At 42.0% G+C, this 21,541-nt stretch overlaps 2 protein-coding genes across 2 annotated transcripts in view; one reads left to right on the top strand and one right to left on the bottom strand.

The window, feature by feature from the left end:
• Positions 1-21,541, top strand: part of col4a6 (collagen, type IV, alpha 6) — a 542,265-nt gene that overhangs the window by 500,972 nt on the left and 19,752 nt on the right. The window contains exon 43 of the mRNA XM_028815433.2: positions 1,240-1,431. Within this exon, the coding sequence (XP_028671266.1) occupies positions 1,240-1,431 (192 nt within the window). The remainder of the gene's footprint in view (positions 1-1,239; positions 1,432-21,541) is intronic.
• Positions 1-21,541, bottom strand: part of LOC127529743 (craniofacial development protein 2-like) — a 928,907-nt gene that overhangs the window by 422,953 nt on the left and 484,413 nt on the right. The window lies entirely within an intron of this gene.

The raw sequence follows: 21,541 nt of genomic DNA on the forward strand, positions 1-21,541 counted from the left end.
ATTTACCTCTGACTAGCATTCATAATGTGTTTGAAGGGAGAGCACAAAGATTACTTTTTGGTACTAATTTGAAATCAGCTACAAAATCAAAATGTGTCCATCATATAGAAACCATATTTTAACCTTTTAAAGGCTGAAAGAATTAAAGTCAGATGTTTCAACAAGGATGCAAGTTTATATTGCTTGTGATGAAAAAAATCCTCATATACAAAAGTTCATGTTAACACTTTTAAAGTGTTGTCTAATAAACATATAGTTGTGAGGACCTGGGTACCTTTCCAGGCGGTTCGTTGTGTGGTGGGTGCGGCAACACACTATCAGAGCATGCTCCCAACCTCACTGAAGAAATATATACTTATAGTAGGTTGTATTATTTTAATAACAACTTATTGAAAGTTGACTTAATGATAAAGAATCTATTCCTTTAATTCAGGCTTTAATTTTTTTTTTTATTTTGATTTTACTATTGTCCTTAAATCATGTACTATGGGTTAAGGAGTCAGACTTAGGTTGATCTAAATGATGAACTTCAGATATTTCTATATAGTCTAGATAATACTGATTTATTTGAGGTTCTGGTCTCATTATTATACTTTAGTTGTTAACTTCTGTCCATGATATAATCAATCAAGGCATAATTATATGTCATGTTTATGTGTATGATGAAGTCCAAGTTTAGTGCTTCTCATATAAAATTCAGTACTACGCCATAAACAAATATATATTATACTAGAGCCAGATTCCACTGGCTACAGGCTCTCATGATCTGACTGACCCTGACCACTGACTTTTTGGGTTGTGAGTCTGTCTGGCAGCTTTCCATCACTTCCTTGGACTCTGCTCAGCTGAGGTAAACAGGTTACCTGGCCAATAGGCCACCATGTGGTCATTGGCAAACTTTACACCGTGGTTTGGATAAAGAAGTGTGTCCCAGGATTCTTGTATAGCCCGAGGTTCTCTGGATTTTTTTTTCTGTTGTTCCTTCCCTTAGACCAAATTTTCCAAGATGAACATTACTAGAAAAACAAAGCTCTGATCCACATTTCTTAAAGATTATTCAAAGTTACAAATTGTTCTACAAAGAATGTGATCTTGAAAATTTTAATTTAAATGTTGGATTATTTTATAATTCAATTATGTGTAATAAAATATAAATATAATTGAACTTGAAAGATGTTTCAGATATAATTCAGAATTGTTCTAAAATATACAGTATACTGTTTTCTTCATTGATTTCAGGACTTCCAGGAAAAATGGGAAGTGTGGGCTTACCTGGAAACGTAGCCCGAGGCTTCAATATTGGATATACACTAGTAAAACATAGCCAGTCTGATCTAGTACCACCTTGTCCTCTTGGTATGAAGAAGTTGTGGGAAGGGTACAGCTTGCTGTACGTGGAAGGACAGGAGAAGGCACATAATCAAGACTTAGGTAAGAAATGTGAAATCTGGTGAATTTTACAGGGGAAAAAAAAAACTTTCCTCGAGTGATAGCAATAAATGATTAATAAGGTTTGTTTGCTATAATGTATGTATATAAAGGTTTCATTCATAAAAGAAGTTCTGAGCTCAGAACATTTAATGCACATAAGTGCGGAAATTTCTATCCATTTTTGTAATAATATTGTAACAACATTTTATTTATGTTGCATCTTTCAAAGGACACAGCAAAATAAAAACAAAAAATAAGGAAGTAAATACTTAAGTGCATAGATATCAGTAATGCTGATCAGTGAAATCTGCCAAAGCGAATTCAAGCACAATTTTAATCGATTATATAGCTTTACATTTTAATAAATGACTTTGACGAAAAAGACTATTAATCTTTTCTTGCTTTCTGTTTCCACTCCTATTTAGCAATGACCTGTCTCTCTTTTTATTTTCATTTTTAAAATGACATCATCAGTCAACTTTGTTCCTTTTGTTAACTGTTCAGGTTTTGTTAAAAATTTTGTGAAGCTATTAACTATAACCCCAGGCTTTTATTTCAAGTCGATATTGTATTTGCCTTTTATAAACCATACATGGGAAATCTAATTGAGGTTTTTGTCTCTTTAAGGCAAAAAACTAGAATAAAATGAGTAGAAACTTAAACCGCAATATGTAGAATACACCCACAAGAAAAACTGCATTACTGTGAGGCAAAAACTGTTTCCAAACATGCTTGTCTTATGAAACAAAAGAGGACATACATTGTAAGATCTTCTTAAGAATGACTCTGTCTGGCCTGCCTACAATGGCATTGTTTTTTTCCTGTCAGTTTGTGCTAAACTGGAAAGACTCTCTGAAACTCCATCAACAGGATAGTTGAATTCCTTTATGTGGATATCAGAATCAGATTCAGAAACATCACATTTATTGGTCAAGTATGCACATATACAAGGAGTATGACTCAGGTTTTGGTGACTCTCCATGTATAAGTTACATTATCAACATAAACACAATTGTTAAGCACACACCTGAGATATTAAACAAGACAGATAATGTAAATACATATATGCATACAATGTGCTGAGTGCAACTCAGGGCAAGAAATGCTGAAATAAACACTGAAAAACAAGTTTTAACAAAATGTAAATAATATTGCATGACCCTGAGAGGCATGGGGGTGTGGTGCCTAACCTGGTTAAGCTGAATTAATTATTTCTGAGATTGATGGCCTGTGGGAAAAAGCTATTCTTATATCTGTTTGTTTTGACATATATTAATCTATAAAGCCTGGCCAATGGAAGAAGTGCAAAAAGATTGTGGTCTGGATGTGAGGAGTGGTTGATGATTTTCCCTACCCTTTTCATGACTCTAGAATAGTGCAGGCTCTGTAAGGTGAACAGGATGGCTCTAATGATATTTTCGAAAGACCTGACTGTTTGTTGTAGCCTGTTTTTGTCATTTTTAGTCACTGATTTTGAACCACACTGTTATGGATGAGCTGAGAACAGACTCAATGATTACTGTGTAGAACTGAATCAGTAGCTCCTGTAGAAGGTTGCAGGAAGTACATTCACTGTTTTACCTTTTTTATGATGGGCTCTACATTGGTCTCCCATTTCAAGTGCCTAGAGATTTTGGATCCCAGAAACGTGAAGGTTTCCACATCTGTCACAGCAGTATTAAGTATGGAGAGTGGGGATAATATTGTTGGACCTCTCCTAAAGTCCACTGTCATCTCCAGAGTTTTGAAAGTGTTTGGCTCCAGATTATTCTGACTACACAAAAGGGCTGGCTGCCCAACCTCCTGTCTGTATGCAGATTCATCACTATCCTGATGAACCCAATGATTGCTTTATCGTCCGCATATTTGATCAGTTTGACAGAGGGGGTCCTTAGAGGTTCAGTCATTAGTTTAGAGGGAGAAGAGCAGTGGGGAGAGCACACATCCCTATTGATCATACGATAGTTAGATGTAAGTTTCCCCAGCTTCACCTGCTGTTTCCTATTGGTCAGGTAATTGGTGATCACATTGACAGGTGGGGGCAGGGAAGAAAAGCTGGGTGATCTTTGAGTGGTTGAGTTCCAGGATTACTATATTTTATGCAGAGCTGAAGCCCAAACAGAATTCTTGTATATGTCCATGGGTTGTCAAGATGTTGCAGGATGTAGCACAGACCCATGTTGACTGCATTGTCCACTGACCGATTCTCTTGATAAGCAAACTGAAGAGGGTCCAACAAGGGAGCTGTGATGTCCTTCAGGTGAGCTAACACCAGTCTCTTAAAGGTCTTCATGACCACAGATGTCACAGCAACAGGCCTATAGTCATTCAGTCATGTTATACTGGATTCTTTGGGACTTGAAAGATCGTGGCTAGTTTGAAACATAAGGGAACATCACACAGAACTAATGATTTGTTGAAAATCCAAGTAAAGACAAGGGCCAGTTGATTAGCACAGATTTTTTAAGCATGAGGGTGAGACTCCTTCTGGACCTGTTGCTTTCTTAGTGTACTGTTCTTTGAAGAGCGGACACACATCGTCTATATAGATATTTAATACAGATTGAGAGGGAGAATGTGTGATGGGGAGAGTCGTATAGGTCTGTATACTGAGAGGGCTGGAGATAATGTCATTTGCATTCTGAGGTTTATCAAACCTACAGTAAAATGCAGTGAAATTATCACCCAGCTGGTGCTTTACTGTAATATGTGGGGTGGTCTCCTGTAATGTGTAATATTTTGTAGTAATTTCCAGACTGATGCAGGGTCATTGGCTGAAAATTGATTTTTCAGCTTTTCACCGTAAGTCTTTTTAGCCAGTCTGATTTCTTTTGTCAGTGTGTTCCATGTCTGTCTAAACAGTGTTCTATCTCCACTTTTATAGGCAGCTTCCTTGGCTTGACAAAACCGCTTGAGTTTTGCAGTGAACCAAAGTTTGCTGTTGTTATATTATAACCAGGTCTTCACAAAAGCTAACTTAAGATGTTACTGTGTCTGCCAGTTCATGTAAGTTAGCAGTAGTATGTTCAAAGACACCCTAGTCCATACAATCATTGCAGGCTTGCAGCTTCAACTTTGCCTCAATAGCCCACCTTCTCACTGCATTAATCATAAGTTTAGCAGACTTTAACTTACTCCTGTCGGTTGGGAGCAAATGAATCAAACAGTGGTCAGAGAAACCCAAAGCTGCACGGTGGACAGCATGATACTTTAACAGTGTATAGCAATGATCCAGTATGTTTTTGTCTCTGTTAGGCACTTTACGTGCTGTATAAATTTGGGAAGTTTGTGGCTGAGATTTGCCTTATTAAAATCCTCTAGAATAATCAGAAGGGAGTTTGGATAATTTTGCTCCGTGCTCATTATCTGATCAGCCAATTTTTGAAGTGCCACACTCAATATAGAAGCATACAGTCAATAGGAAGTATGGGTAAATGTTTAAAAATAATTGTTATAAATAAATTGCATTGAATTATATTAAGTTTGTCAATTTGTCCTCCCATTAATATTTCATGAGGTATCAAGCTTATAGTTTTGTTGGGTGTACCCATTATTAACATTAATGCTACTGCTAAACAGGGGACCATTTTGATCCAGGTTCTGCTTATATCTTGACTAATGTATTTTTAATGGTCAAACTCAGTTCTGCCAGTGATAAACACAATGTACAGGTTTCCTTTAATTGTACCTTCTATTTATAATCTTCAACTTAAACTCTTCAATAAGAACTTAATCATTATAGTAGCTGTCTTGTTCATTGGAGTGGTCTCCAATTAATGAAAAACATCTATAATAAAAAATAAATAATCAGAATATTTGAACATATTCAATCAGAATATATACAAAGGGGATCTGGTTGGTATCATGATATTCAAACTACCTACCTTAGCTAGAGCGAGGGAGAATCCTACGGTAAAATATTTTCCATGTATTACAACAGGTGGAGGCTCGGTGGCACAGTGGTAGCGCTGCTGCTTCGCAGTTAGGAGACCTGGGTTTGCTTCCCGGGTCCTCCCTGCGTGGAGTTTGCATGTTCTCCCCGTGTTTGCGTGGGTTTCCTCCGGGTGCTCCGGTTTCCTCCCACAGTCCAAAGACAGGCAGGTTAGGTGCATTGGCAATCCTAAATTATCCCTAGTGTGTGCTTGGTGTGTGGGTGCGTGTGCCCTGCGGTGGGCTAGCGCCCTGCCCGGGGTTTGTTTCCTGCCTTATGCCCTGTGTTGGCTGGGATTGGCTCAAGCAGACCCCCATGACCCTGTAGTTAGGATATAGCGGGTTGGATAATGGATGAATGGATGGATGTATCACAACATGATGTAAATCATTACCCTTTTTTGACATTTGAATCAGTTTTCATATGTTTTACTAAGTGTAATATACATATATATTGAAAAGCCTGTATACTAAATTTGTTAACCAAGGCAATAGTGAAAGGGAGACACAAATTAGGAAGGAAAACCTTGAGACTAGTCCCATTAATATTACAACCTGATAAGAACCAAATGTTAGAACTTTCTTACAGATAACACACAAAGGTCCAAGTGTGGGTTGTACAAGGTGTATCAAAAAGCCATGGCAAATACAGTGGGTGCAATTTCTAGTGGTGCTGAGCTAGGAGATAATTAAAGGCAATGTAGCACCATTGTAATATTAAAAGATAATAGCATTCAGTCAGTAACAGTAGGCAGAAGTCAAGGAAGAATTCACAACCACTTGACCAGTGAATTCCTATTTACTTTTAAGAAAGAGGTGAAATAAGCAAAAACAGCCTGTGTATTCTAAATTCTCATTCCTAATTCCTGTATGTGTGCCTCTCTCCTCTTTATATTTTAGTCTCAGGTTTAAAATCTTTTACAGGAGTAATAGATATTTCACTATGTCAGGTAATAAGTAATTCATACAAAGCACATTTTTATTTTCTACATAAAGTTCTTTAAATTGTTTCAAAAGATATTTAGATCAACTTAAATGAACTTAAAATACATTTATTAAGCATCTATTTTAACATGTTAACTGTTTCTTTATACATTATGAGCTTTAGAAGATAGTGATGAGAGCAGGCTATTCCGCCCAACAAACTCATCCATTATATTCATTTGGATTGTCCAAGAAAACATCAAGGCGAGATATGAAGATCCCTAAAGTCCTGTTCTCCACCACTCTACTACTTCAGCTGGCAAGGCTGAGTAGGAGATTGCAGACTGAGATCATGCAGGTCATCCTTACTAGAAGAAGACGCACAGAGTGTGTTGTGACACTGCTCTGTGAAAGTTAATTAAAATACAAATTTTTGCACCTAAAAGCTTTGTTTTTTGGTTGCCACTAAGGAGCCATGTGGAACATTGGAAAAATCTAGACGAGAACAAGCCATTCAGCCCAACAAAGCTCACCAGTCCTATCCATTTAATTCTTCTGAAAATACATCAAGTCTAAGTTTGAAACTCCATAATGTCTTACTGTCTACCACGCTACTTGGTAGCTTATTCCTAGTGACTATGGTTCTGTTTGTGTAAAACTTACTTTCACAAATAACTCAGACATGTTTATTGAAATATACAAAATAATACTTTTTATAGTAACATAAGTAGGTGGATATATGCAAGTATATAAATAAATGCATATCTAATCAGATATAGATGTAGTTATAGATATATAAAAGAAAGACAATTGCGAATGCTTAGTTTAACTTCTGTTCTATAGAAAAAGGCACATAGTTTATTAATTATATTTCTTGGCTTAGATAGTTCTTTTTCTCTCTTATAGAAAAAGGCACATAGCTTATGAATTCTGATTTTTCAATTCATGTGTTCAAGATGGATAAGTTCTTTAGCTTGTTATTATGGTTCTTGTGCTTTATACTGTGGTGTTCATTTGTTCACAGCTAGTCACACAGGGCTTTCTTGCTCTCTCTAGTCTCTCCCTCTGTCTCTCTCACACTCTTTCTCTCCCTCTGTGTGTTTGTGTGACAGTGTGCCTGCATGTTAGATGCTGCTCTGCACTTTCTGATTGGATTTAGGAAGAAACTTATACAGTGCCAGAACTTATTCCTTCACAAGGTTATTAACTTTAAGTTACAGTTACATCAATTCCATAATACATTAGCTGGCTTTGTTCTGTCTATTAAATTACAATTAAACTCTCAGAATTAAAATTAATACTTATCTTTTTTCCTTTCCTGGTTAGCTTTATCCGGACGTGGGAAAAGTTTTCAGTACACTTTCTTTCTTTGTTCAGGGGTTTGCTTCCATCTTCACGTTTGCTTGCACCTCCTGTTTGCAAGTGGTACACACACACAGTCACCTCAGGAGCTAGCAAAACTATGTAGCGGGGCCACATAGTGTTAAATGTCAGTTCTGAGTGCGTCTCGTTTCATTGTCCCGTTTACTGTTTGTGTATCAGTTTATGCCGTCCCCGTAAAAAGGGGGACGGATGATGGAAGGAGACCACAGCCGCCAACCTGGAAAACACCTGTTTTCAATCATTCAATCCCAGCCGTCACAGGACTATATAAGCCATCAGGAGGAGAAGGAAGAGAGAGAGGAGAGAAGGAGATTTTTCATTCACGGCCACGAACCAACGGTACCAGTTATTGTCCACATTGCGCTTATCCATCCAGTTTGTTTTCCATCTGCCGGATTTATTTCACGGACCTCACCACGAAAGACCCCGGGGTAGGACTTAATCATCCACCATTCACACGAGGATTCACGGTGAGGCTGTTCCATTTTTTCCGGGGAGATTCAAACAACTCTATCACTAATTCAGTCATCCGCTTTCAGGACAGTTTCATTATTGCCGGACTCACATTCTCATTCATTTTTAGTTTATCATTCATTGTTTTCGTGTTGTGTGTTTATTTGTTACAGGGACAAGGGAGGGTTTTTGTTGTATATATTTATATATGTTTGGTGGTGTTTTGTTATTGCTGGGGTGGAGGGATATTTGTAGTATTTATATGTTTCTATTTTTATATTTCATTTCATTTAATACATATAATCTGTTTAATTTTACATCCTGTTTGTGTACTTATTTTTCACCGTCGATTGTGGGGAAAAGTTCAAATGGTAAGAAGTACGGCTTGATAGTAGATTCTTTCTCAGTAAATTATCCAGGCCACTGGTCTTGGAGGTGTAGCTGCCGGCTGGGTAAAAGGGGTCGGCCGTTACATAAAGTGGTGCCCTCTCTGAGGAATCTAAATAAATATCTATCGCTGTCTGCCTTTAAACAATTCCCCATTTAACATGTCTATAGTGCGTGCCGAGCAGGACGACACCATTGCTTCGCCGCGGTGTGATGATGGAGTAGCCGGGGCGCGGCACGTCACGGTCAGAGCGTGTTCAGCGGTGCGGGAGGTGGTGGATTCGTTGCAGTCGCTGTACCTCGAAGATCACCATGGACCTGAGGAGGAATGCCTGGAGGATGTCTCGCCTCCGTGGGAAGATCTGGCGCAACAACTAACCCGGCTGGATGAGAAAGTCCGTGAGGTTGCTGAAAGTGCGCTTGGGCGCGAAGATGCCTTGCGGGCTCGCATCAGCAGCTCCCAGGAGGAAGTAAAAGAATATCTTAGTGAGCAAGTTCAACTCCTGGGGCGGGAAATCGTGTTGTGCCTCCAGAGGCGGGATCAACGCTGGCAAGAAACTCTTCAGGGGGAGGTCCGAAGGAGTCTCCAGACGTTACGTCAGTCACCCCGTCATTCAACGCCGTACGGGTCTCGTGGGGGGGGTGAATACATCAATCGGCCCTCTGTTCCTGGGGTGCGCCTTTCCTTTCCCAAGTTGGGGGCCCCTTATAACATCGATGATGTCCTCAACTTTGTGGAAGAAGGAGAGGCGTACCTGGCGGTTAACCCTTTAACCCCAGAAGAGCTCATGGGGGTGATAGGGGCATCCCTCTCGGGGCCGGTGCGGAGCTGGTGGCTGACGGCCAAGAAGAATATTAAAGGCTGGGGATCCTTTCGACGATCTTTCCTCGCGGCTTTTCTTCCGGAAGACTATGAATCTGAACTGGAGGACAAGCTGCGATCCATGGTGCAACTGCCTTCGCAATCCATTCGGGACTTCGCCTATGAATATCGGGCTTTGTGTTTGAAGTGGCGGCCGGCTATGTCTGAAGAAGAGGTGGTCCGCCGCATTCTTAATGCCTGTAACCCGCGGTTAGCTGGGGGTCTCGGGGGGGTTGTGGGGTCGGTGGAAGACCTGGTGAAGGTGGGCTCACAAGTGGAACGGGACTGGGGAAACTCAAAAACGTACTGGAACAAGGTACAAGCCAGTACACGAGAAACCCAGCCCCTAAAACCCCAGCGAGCCAAACCTTGCCGGTCGGAAGCCGATCTCGCCATCATGCAAGCGAGTACGTCCCTCCTGATCGTCCCAGTGAAGCTGCGGGGGTGGCAGGTAGATGCGGTGGTGGATACAGGGAGCCATCACACCTTAATCCGCTCAAGTATGTGGAAGAAGATTAGCCGACCGACAGACAACTTAACATCTGCCCCGTCTGTCCGATTTGTATTGGCAGATGGGAGTGAACACAGGGCCCTGGGCAAAGTCCCCTTGAGGTACAGTGTACTTTCCACCACCTGGGAGATAGATACATATGTCCTGGATGACCGGCACCTGTCCGTCCCGTTACTCCTTGGGCTGGACTCTGTAACCACCATGAGGATGACCATCCATCTCAGTCCCAGGGGGTATACGGTGCCAGGGGAAGGGGTATGCGACTTCATTCATAAATCCAAAGAAGATCTGGGCTCGGAATTCATTGGCTTCTACGCGGCAGTGAGGAGTGACGTAAGCACCTCGGCGGCAGCCCCTGTGGAGGAACAGCCCGAAGAGGTAAGGCCGGTGCTGAAGAAGTGGGCCGAGGTGTGGACTGAGAAATTAGGAGTCGCCCGTGGAGTTACCCACGTGATCCACACCTCGGACGAAGTTCCAATAAGGCACCGAGCCTACCGCGTTTCTCCACTAAAAAAGGCCATAATTAAAGAACATCTTGATCAAATGCTCGCCGAGGGAATAATCGAACCATCTTCCTCCTCCTGGGCGTCCCCTGTGGTCCTCGTAAAGAAGACGGATGACACCTATCGTTTCTGCGTGGACTACAGGGGGTTAACGGGAAGACGAGCCTGGACGCATATCCCATGCCCCTGGTTCATGAGATTCTGGAGTCACTGCATGGAGCTGCAGTTTTCAGCACACTAGACCTCCGCAGTGGCTATTGGCAGGTGCCGATGGACGAGGGGAGTAGGAAGAAGACGGCAGTCATCACCCCTGAAGGCTTGTTCCAGTTCACAGTCATGCCTTTTGGGCTTAAAAATGCTGGGGCCACCTTCCAGCGGCTCATGGAGCAAGTCCTGAGGGGGTTGATAGGCAAGATCTGCTTTGTTTACATCGATGACGTCATTATTTACTCCCCTTCTATTAAACAACATCTCCAGGACCTGGACACCATCTTCCAACGATTACATCAAGCGCACCTTACGCTGAACACGAAGAAGTGTACCTTCATTCAACCCCACATACGCTTCCTCGGGCACATTCTTTCATCTGAGGGGGTCGCTGTAGACCCTGAGAAGACCTTAGCCATCCGAGACTACCCCACGCCCACGGATTTGAAATCTTTGCAACGTTTCCTTGGGTTAGTGGGGTGGTATCACAAGTTCATTCCCCGGATGGCTGATATAGCGGCTCCCTTGAACAAACTAAGAAAAAAAAGATGTCCCGTGGGAGTGGACAACAGAGTGCCAGGACGCGGTCGAGCAACTAAAGAGCCACCTGCAAGAGCCGCCCGTTCTGGCCCAGCCAGATCCACAGCTCACTTTCCAGGTACAAACAGATGCCAGCAACCTGGGGCTTGGCGCCGTGCTCACTCAGAAAATCCACTAGGCTGAACACGTCATCGCTTACGCCTCTCGAGCCTTGCACGGCGCCGAGCTCAATTATTCGACAGCCGAAAAAGAGTGTTTGGCTGTCGTGTGGGCTGTGGAAAAATGGAGACACTATCTGGAGGGGGTTGAATTTGAAGTGTACACCGACCATCACGCTCTGACCTGGGTATTTAATCACCCGAAGACCTCCTCCCGTCTAACCAGGTGGGTGTTACGCCTCCAGAACTTCACTTTCAAGGTGACCTATCGGAAGGGCTGTGGCAATATTGTGCCTGATGCTCTGTCCAGGGTGTCGGAGCCACCGGGGATGGTGTGTTTGGCAGAGGCAAAGAAAATGATCCTCCCTCTGCCAAGAAGCCTGGAAGACCTGGCTCAAGCACAAGCCACCAGTCCATTCTGCCAGAGCATCAGGGAGGGACTGGAACAGCAGCGTACCGACCGGGTACACTTCGTGGACCTCCAGGGGGTTCTGTACAGGACCACTCCATCCTCCCTTGGGGGTCTGCAACACCAACTAGTCGTCCCGGAAGGGCTCATCCCCGACTTTTTAAATTACTATCACGACAGTCCTTTAGGTGGTCACCTTGGAAGGACAAGGACTTTACTAAAGATCCTGGGGGTTGCGTGGTGGCCGTCTGTCCGGAAAGACGTTTGCCACCACGTGAAGAAGTGCATCACCTGCCAACAGCTCAAAAACCCACCTGGTAAACCGGCAGGATTTCTGCAATCGACAATCGTGGATGGACCGGGGGAGACTTTGGGAGTCGACCTGATGGGGCCTTTTCCTGTTACCAGCTCGAGGAAAACCGTCCTGATGGTGGTGATTGATTATTTTTCAAAGTGGGTGGAGCTGTTTGCATTAACAGACGCAAAAACTAACAAGATCTGCTCCACCCTGAAGAACGAAATCTTCACCCGCTGGGGGGTGCCGAAGAACATCATCTCAGACCGGGGTCCGCAGTTCACGAGCTCTCTATTAGATGAACTTTATACAGCCTGGGGAGTGAAGAAAAACCTGACAACAGCTTACCATCCCCAGGCTAACATGACAGAGCGAGTGAACCGGACCCTGAAGAACATGATCGCCTCCTATGTGGGTGAACGCCATCAGGACTGGGATAAATGGCTCCCCGAGCTCCGGTTTGCCCTGAACACCGCTGTGCACGAAGCCACAGGTGAGACGCCTGCTTTGGTTGCGCTGGGCAGACAGCTAAAGGGCCCGCTTGACCGACTCCTTCCCAGAGCCCCTAATCCAGAAACCACCACTTACAATAACTTATTCAAAATTGAGGAATTACGGCGGAGAATCCAACAGAGGTTGGTGAGTTCGACATCCAGACATGCCAAGTTATATAATGCCCGGCGTAAGGAAGCGCACTTTCAGCCGGGTGACTTGGTCTGGATTAGAGCTCACCATCTCTCGGATGCCAGCAAAAGGTTCTCCGCCAAGCTAGCGCCTAAATGGTTAGGTCCGGCCAAAATCATTTCTCAAACAGGTCCCGTTAATTTCCAGTTTCAAAGGGGTATCGGCACTGACTCCAAGATAGACACTATCCATGTGGCCAATCTCAAGCCGTACTTCGGCCCTCCCTTGTCCAAGGTTGGGGGGGGGGGGGGATGTAGCGGGGCCACATAGTGTTAAATGTCAGTTCTGAGTGCGTCTCGTTTCATTGTCCCGTTTACTGTTTGTGTATCAGTTTATGCCGTCCCCGTAAAAAGGGGGACGGATGATGGAAGGAGACCACAGCCGCCAACCTGGAAAACACCTGTTTTCAATCATTCAATCCCAGCCGTCACAGGACTATATAAGCCATCAGGAGGAGAAGGAAGAGAGAGAGGAGAGAAGGAGATTTTTCATTCACGGCCACGAACCAACGGTACCAGTTATTGTCCACATTGCGCTTATCCATCCAGTTTGTTTTCCATCTGCCGGATTTATTTCACGGACCTCACCACGAAAGACCCCGGGGTAGGACTTAATCATCCACCATTCACACGAGGATTCACGGTGAGGCTGTTCCATTTTTTCCGGGGAGATTCAAACAACTCTATCACTAATTCAGTCATCCGCTTTCAGGACAGTTTCATTATTGCCGGACTCACATTCTCATTCATTTTCAGTTTATCATTCATTGTTTTCGTGTTGTGTGTTTATTTGTTACAGGGACAAGGGAGGGTTTTTGTTGTATATATTTATATATGTTTGGTGGTGTTTTGTTATTGCTGGGGTGGAGGGATATTTGTAGTATTTATATGTTTCTATTTTTATATTTCATTTCATTTAATACATATAATTTGTTTAATTTTACATCCTGTTTGTGTACTTATTTTTCACTGTCGATTGTGGGGAAAAGTTCAAATGGTAAGAAGTACGGCTTGATAGTAGATTCTTTCTCAGTAAATTATCCAGGCCACTGGTCTTGGAGGTGTAGCTGCCGGCTGGGTAAAAGGGGTCGGCCGTTACAACTATGCCTACTAGTTAGCAAGACTAACACATGGTTTATGTACAGTCTTCCTCTGCTCAAGCACTTGCTATTCCAGCAAGGTTTGAACAAATGTCATCCCTGGTGTAACTCCAGTTATGGACAGTATTCGGTTTTTTCCCAGTCTAGCCTAGGTTACTCTTTGGAACAGAAGGGATTTCTTTATCCTTTTCTTATGGCCACACCCTGGAATTTCTGCTTTGGACAGAAGAGATTATGGCTAGATTACAGCCATCTTAAGCATTTTAACTGATAGATGGAAGCAGATGTTTTTAAAGGGCGTACTTGGGGTCTTGTCCTTGGCATCTTTGTTGCACATACAGTAAGTCCATCATTTTGGCTGACCATTGGTGCAATGTTCTGTCCTTCAAGGTTGTCAGTTCCTGAGTTATGGGCCTTTGTTCAGAATTTGTGCACTAAGTTCATACCTCTAAGAACATCCCTTCCATGTTTTGTATCAATGTTTTGTATTGATGATCTTATCAGATAAGGAGCAAAGCTGCTTTCCTGTGAAAGACCCTGTTAGGCCAGCTGAGATGTTTTAACTGGCAATAGTAAGAGGGTCTGGTAGCAGCTCTCTGAAACAGAACTCGGGTTCCAGCTTGACAAAATTGATGATGCCAGTCTGCTATACAATACAGTACATTGGTCAGATTGATTGCATCAATATGTGTTGAAATGATTGTACCAAAGTTTTTGTCCTGTAGTGTTAATGGTTTAATTGTGAAAGAGAAACTGTACTAGAGGAGTATAATAATTTAAGTTCTACCAGAAAAGATTCCTCAAGGTCTGAAATAATGATAGCATTGCATATGCAAAATTTAAGAGATGATAAAAAAATATGTTCAATTCATGAATAACTGTAATGTACTTGTTATAAAAAGAATATTGTCTCAATTTTGGGTAAAGGAATGTTCATAGGTCTGACAAATTATAATCCCTAATAAAATGTGAAATTGTGGCAGTTTTAGATTCACTGAAATTGCAGCCATTGATGACTAGTCTAACATGCGATATATTGAACAATTAAAATCTCCTACCATTATTAGCTTAAGAGAGCTCATATTGAAAATTAAAGATAAAACTTGATGTTTTTATCATCTGTAATTCAGTACTGTTGTGACTGGTGCAATATGTGGAAAGTGAAATCTGACCACAAAAAATATTTACGGTGTGACAGATGGTCGGGGCCCTTTCTTGGCCAGGTGGCTATCGTAATGGAAGGACAACTGGTGGAGCAGATGTGCGACACTGCCTCCCCGTGGAGTGCTAGAAGGCAGCTGCCCTGGGTTACAGTGGCATCTCAGATTCCTGCAGGGCTCCATGGGAATTGGAGTTTGGCACAACCTTGTTGGTTTCCATGGGGGCCACCAGGGAGAGATGCAGAGTCCTACTTTGAGCTTCCACCACACCTGGGAGTACTTCCAGATAATGCTGTTGGGCCACCTGAAGCGTGTAGCATAAAATGTACCACCTTGCTTCACTTGAGGAGCCAGAGTCAGGAGAAACAGGGACAAAGGAGGAAGAGTGGAGCTGGAAGAAGAAAGACAGAGATTGACAGAGAAGAAGAAAAGAAAGGGCTGTGTGCTGCTTTTGTATTGTGCTTTTGTTCTGTATTTGTAGCTGCACGTGTGAGGAATGATTTGGGAAGCAGTTCCCACTGAAATAAAGCCCTGTGTATTGTAGAGTCTGTATTGGGTTTGGGAAGCTGTGCTTCCACTAGTGGCCACAACTTTTCATTATTGTTCATATTTTAAATTAGTTATATATGGGGGCACCAAAATCTTTTAAGTGCTGAAGGCTTCTAAAGGTCTTAATCTGGCCCTGCCATCTGTCTTTAGAACATTAGAACAATCTAGACAAGAGCATGCTATTCAGCCCAGCAAAGCTTGCCAACCCTATCCACTTAATTCTTCCAAAATAACATGAAGTATACTTTTGAATGTTCCTAAAGTTCTACTGTCTACCACACTACTTGGTAACTTATTCCATGTGTCTATGGTTCTCTGTGTAAAAAAAAGTACCTAGTGTTTGTGGGAAATTTACCCTTAACAAGATAAATTAATTTTAAAATAATAGTCTTGATCCACTGTAATAATTCTCTTCATAAATCTGAACATTTCAATTACATCTCATCTTAATCTTCTTTTGCTTGAACTGGAAAGGCACAGTTCTTTTAATTTTTCCTCATAATTCATCCCCTATAGGCCTGGAATTCTCTAGCACTCTTTTTCCAGTGCTGATTTGTCCATTTTCTAGCTTGGACATCAAAACAGTACTCCAATTGTGGCCTCACCAGTGCGTTATAAAGCATGATCATAACCTTCTTGGACTTGTACTCTACACATCGCGCTATATGACCAAACATTCTACTTCTTAATAGCTTCTGAAAACCGTCTGGTAGTTGATAGTGTCAAGTCTACAATGACTCATAAATCCTTCTCATACAGTGTACTTTAGATTTTCAGATATCCAATTCAAGACTAACATTTTTACTTCCTACATGTAATACTTTATATATACTTACATTAAATTCCATCTGCAACAAATCTGCCCAGCCTCTATGCTATTCAAGTCCCTCTTTAATGATTCAGCAGATTCTAGATTATCTGCTAAACCAGCTGTCTTGGTATCATCTGCAAACTTAACCACCTTGTTACTTATATTCCTATTTAAATCATTTATATATATTAAAAACAGCAGCAGCCCAAGCACCATTACCATTCTTAACATCGGCCAATTCGTGTAAGGCTCCTCGGACCATAACCTTCTGCTTCCTGTGTCTGAGCCAATTTTGCACCCATCTACAAACAACATCCTGAACTCCCACTTCTTTTAGTTTGATGCCTAATCTCTCATGTGGAACTTTATCAAATGTTTTCTGAAAGTCAAGATAATTAGTATCATATGCTCCACTTTCATCTAATATGTCACACAAGCGCAAAAAGACTGGTTTTTCTCTGTCTACAATAATTCACCACCGCACTGCCCTCCTCCAGTCAAGTTTCACCTCGCTACCTCCCAGCTCCAACTCGCTTGGATAAGGGAGTGCGGCCCCTTTTATTACAGACCTGGAAGTACTTCCAATGCCAGGTCAATTTCCCTGCAGTGCCCTCTTGCAGCAGCCCGTTCCCTCAGCAGGGCTGCCCTGCTGGACTACATTTCCCAGCATGCCCAGCTGGCTTCACACTGGGCATGGATATCCGGGGCTGCTGCCATCTAGGGTGCTGGGGAAATAAAAACTCCCCGGCGATATCTCTTCTTTTACAGGGGCTGTCCGTCCATCTCTTCTTTATGGGTCTGCTTCCTGTTTCCTTCCCAGCCGGAATGCCTGTCAAGCCCATGTGACATCTACACAGCCTATTTAATCTAAGCAGTAATTCTCCTTCAAGAATTTCCAAAATAACTTGGTACCTTCTTAGTAGTTCCTTTTACCGCTGGGAGGTTATCTACTTCCTCCCTTGTGAAGACCTCAGAAAAATACGAGTTTAGAGCATCTAAACCACTGTCTGTATTTTTTAATTCCTCTTTACTATTCCTGATGCATTTCACCTCCTCCTTGCCTGATCTTTTACTACTAAAATACTGAAACACTTTCTTTGGGTCATCTTTTGCCTTATCTGTTATATTCCTCTCCTTAATCGCCTTTTAGCCTCCCTAATATCCTTTTTAATGGTTACCTGTGGTAATCTGCCAGCTGGGCATTACCACTTTAAAGAAAAAAGGTTTAAGAACAGTGTACAATTGATTGACTTTTAGTAAAGTTAAAGCATTTACCTGTTTAAATCGTCAGAGTTCAGGGGAGTACTTCCACTAGGAATTTTAACTTTTAGTTCGAGTATGCATGCATTTGTTTTGAGAAGGGGATCCCCAGAGAAAGTCCCAAGGTAAAGGTATAAGAAAAGTAACTTACTTTCCAAAGAAGGCATCGCCTTTTCCGAGGGATGCATGCTGTAGGTGTACTCGTGCTTGCTTGCACACACATGAGGCCACCAGTCTATTTAATACATGCGTTGCAGGGGTAGAGAGTAGCAGCGTAAGCAAAACACACTGGCATCAGCCACTATTGGAGAAAGAATGTGGTGTGATGCAGGAATGGCTGATATTTTCATTCTCCCTTAATAAAAAGCAATTCATGTCTCTAGGGTTCATCTTTGGACTCAGTTGTGTAAAGAGTGTAGTTGGTTCAAAGTATACCAAGCATAGTGGTTTGCGCCTTATTTGTAAATATTTTCTTATATATGTAAGTATCGGCGTAAATATCTCATTGTTGCAGTATTGTTGGTGGGGGTATTTATATAGTTTGGGGTTTATGGTTTAAACTATATCTCTTCCTTTATACATTAAAAATCCATCCATCTATCAATTTTCTACCGCTTATCCAGGTCTAGGTTGTGACCACCCTTTTCCCACTGAGAACAATGACTTCATGCTTGGAAGTGCTGATCCTTATTCTGACCGCAATAAAATAAGAAGAATGTTGAATTAATGAAACAATCTTTACAGACATGAATCCAAAACAGAACTAAGGTAACAATTGGAACATGAGGCTGTTATAAAGTCAGGTGACAGGAAGAAGGGTGCTCAGAGTGACTGGAAAATGAAGTGATATCCTTGAAAGGCAGGTTGATTGGACCAGAAAAGAAAGTGATGTTTCTAAGAAGCGGGGTCTTCCGTAGGTCTGCCGAGGAACAAAAGAAGAAAGATTTAGAGTACAGCTCCAACCCCTTGTCCAGCGGAGAAACACCATTATTCAAGCCCTTAAACTATTTTCCATGTACACATGTGGGGCATGCCCCCCCTACCCCACTCCTTCAGCACAGACCCATGGCAGTGAACCTGTAAGGCTGAATGTCCAAAAACCACCTTGTGACTCGCAGGTTAGATTCCTTGTGCACCGCCATCCACTGTAGAGTGGCTTGGTCAGTGACCAGTGTAAACTCAAGCCCTAGGAGATAATACCTTAGCTGTGTCACTGACCATTTGATTGCCAAAGCCTCTTGTTCCACTGCCGCATACCTGGTTTTCCTAATAGATTCTGGCTCTGGAACATTACAGGGCAAAACCATCAACACTTTGGCTCAGCACGGCTCCAAGTCAGCGTTTTTTATCCCATACCACTTGATTAGGGGCCCATTTCTTTCTTAATTATGTCAAGGGCACTGCATTTTCAGAAAAGTGGGGCACAAACCAGCGGTAGTATCCCGCCAATCTGAGAAAGGCTTGGACCTGCCTCTTAGTTTTCTGACAGGGCCAATTCAAAGTCAAAGTGAACTTTATTGTCATCTCAACCATATACAAGTATACAGATAGACGAAATTGCAAAGCTCAGGGTCCACAGTGTAACAACACGACGTGCAAATAATAATTTAAAAATAGAATTAAAATTAAAATTTAAAATTTTAAGTAAAATTAAAACACAAACAAGACAAGACATTGTGCAAAGACAAGACAAAGAAGTAGCAGCAATATCGATGTGTAAGATATGTAATATAATAAATAAATAATAAATAATAGAATTTAAAACAGAAATTATCAGTGTATGGTAATAGTTGTTTAAGACATGTGTAAACAATGACAGGTCAGAATGTTTCACAGCAGAAGGATAACAAGAGTGTCAAAATACTTAAAGGTCAGTATGAGATCTTCAGTTCTTTTCTACCTGCACACTTGTCTTTGCAGGACAGTGGCTCACATGTATAAAAGTTCTGTTTTTAGAGGTGGTTGAGGCCATGTGGAAGGTCCCAGGGGGCAGCCTGGTGTTAAGGAGTCTAACAGCTTGGGGGTAAAAACTCTCCTGCAGCCTGGCAGATCTGGCTTTGATGCTGCAGTATCTTCTCTTGGATGGCAGAAGTGTGAAAAGTCCATGTGAGGGGTGTAAGGGGTCCTGCACAATACCGTTACATTTGGAGCATTGTGATCTTACCATACCTCTGTCCACTAGATAGCCCAAATATTTTGTCTTGTTAAATCCAAAGGAACATTTTTTGTGATTAATCCGTAGACTGACTTTACCAAAAGTATGAAGTATGGTACGAACCTGCTGTATGTATTTTTTCCATGTGTTGGAATAGATAATAATAATACATTTTATTTATTTGTAGGCACCTTTCTAAACACTCAAGGACACCGAACAATAGACAAAACACAGATTATAAACAAAAGTAAAATACAAAAGTTAAAATCAGACCGAGCAATTGTAATCAAAGAGAAAAAGCAGTCTTAAACAAATGAGTTTTAAGTTTATATTTGAAAAGTGAAAATGATTCAATATTTCTAAGCTCAGATGGTAGTGAGTTCCAAAGCTGGGGAGCAGAGCAACTGAATGCTCTGCTCCCCATAGTGGTAAGATGGACGAAGGGGACAGTCAAATGGATGGAGGAAGAGGATCTAAGGGTACGGGAGGGAATGGCAACATGGAGGAGGTCAGACAGATATGGAGGGGCAAGGTTGTGGATAGCCTTAAAAGTTAGTAGGAGAATTTTGAATTGAATTCGCAACTGAACTGGAAGCCAATGAAGCTGCTGAAAAACGGGAGTGATATGGTGAACAGAGGGCATTCTAGTAATGATGCGGGTAGCTGAATTCTGGACAATAGAAGCTTATAAAGAGATTTGTGAGAAAGACCAAAGAGAAGGGAATTGCAAAAATCCAGACAAGAAGTGACAAGGCTATGAACAAAGATAGCAGTGGTGTGGGGAGTGAGGGAGGGGCGAATACGATTAATGTTCCGCAAGTGGAAATATGCAGACCGGGAGATGTTATTGATGTGGGACTGAAAGCATAACGTACTGTCAAGGATGACACCCAGACTCTTAACCTGTGGGGAAGGGGAGACAGAGGAATTGTCAATAACAAATGAAAAATGATCAGTTTTGGATAATGTTGATTTTGTACCAATGAGGAAAACCTCAGTTTTGTCACTATTTAATTTAAGAAAATTTGAAGAAAACCAGGATTTGATTTCTACTATGCAATCAATAAGTGAGGAGGGTGGATAGGAAGCAGTAGGTTTGCTAGTGAGATAGAGCTGGGTGTCATCAGCATAACAGTGAAAGCTAATGTTATATTTATGAAAGATATTACCATGGGGAAGGAGGTAAATAATGAAAAGGAGGGGCCCCAGGACAGAGCCCTGGGGCACACCTGAAGTAACAGCGGTGGGTTAGGATGTGAAAGTTTTAAGCTGAACAAACTGAGTGCGGCCTGAGAGGTAGGATCTGAACCAATCCAGTGTAGTGTGGGTAATGCCAGTCAAAGATAATCTATTGAGAAGAGTAGTGTGACAAATAGTGTCAAAGGCTGCAATCAGATCAAGGAGAATGAGAATAGTAATTAAACCAGAATCAGCTGCCATAAGGAGGTCATTAGTAATTTTTATAAGTGCCTTTTCTGTACTGTGGAGGGGACGAAAACCAGACTGGAACTGTTCATACAGATTATTTTGAGATAAATGAGAATGAAGTTGAATAGCCACTATTTTTTCAAGAATTTTGGAAATGAAGGGTAGATTAGAAATAGGACGAAAATTACTGAAATTAGTCGGATCGGCACAAGGTTTTTTCAGTATTGGGGTTATTGCAACAGTTTTGAAAGATGAAGGAACAGTACCAGTAGTGAGAGAAGAGTTGATTGTAGCAGAGATAGGAAGGACCACAGAGGGGAGGCAGGCTTTGACCAGAACTGTGGGGAGGGGGTCCATTTGACAGGTGGATGGCTTAGACTTACAGACAAGATCTGAGATTTC

Source organism: Erpetoichthys calabaricus, chromosome 12, assembly GCF_900747795.2.
Source record: "Erpetoichthys calabaricus chromosome 12, fErpCal1.3, whole genome shotgun sequence".
Classification (NCBI taxonomy): domain Eukaryota; kingdom Metazoa; phylum Chordata; class Cladistia; order Polypteriformes; family Polypteridae; genus Erpetoichthys; species Erpetoichthys calabaricus.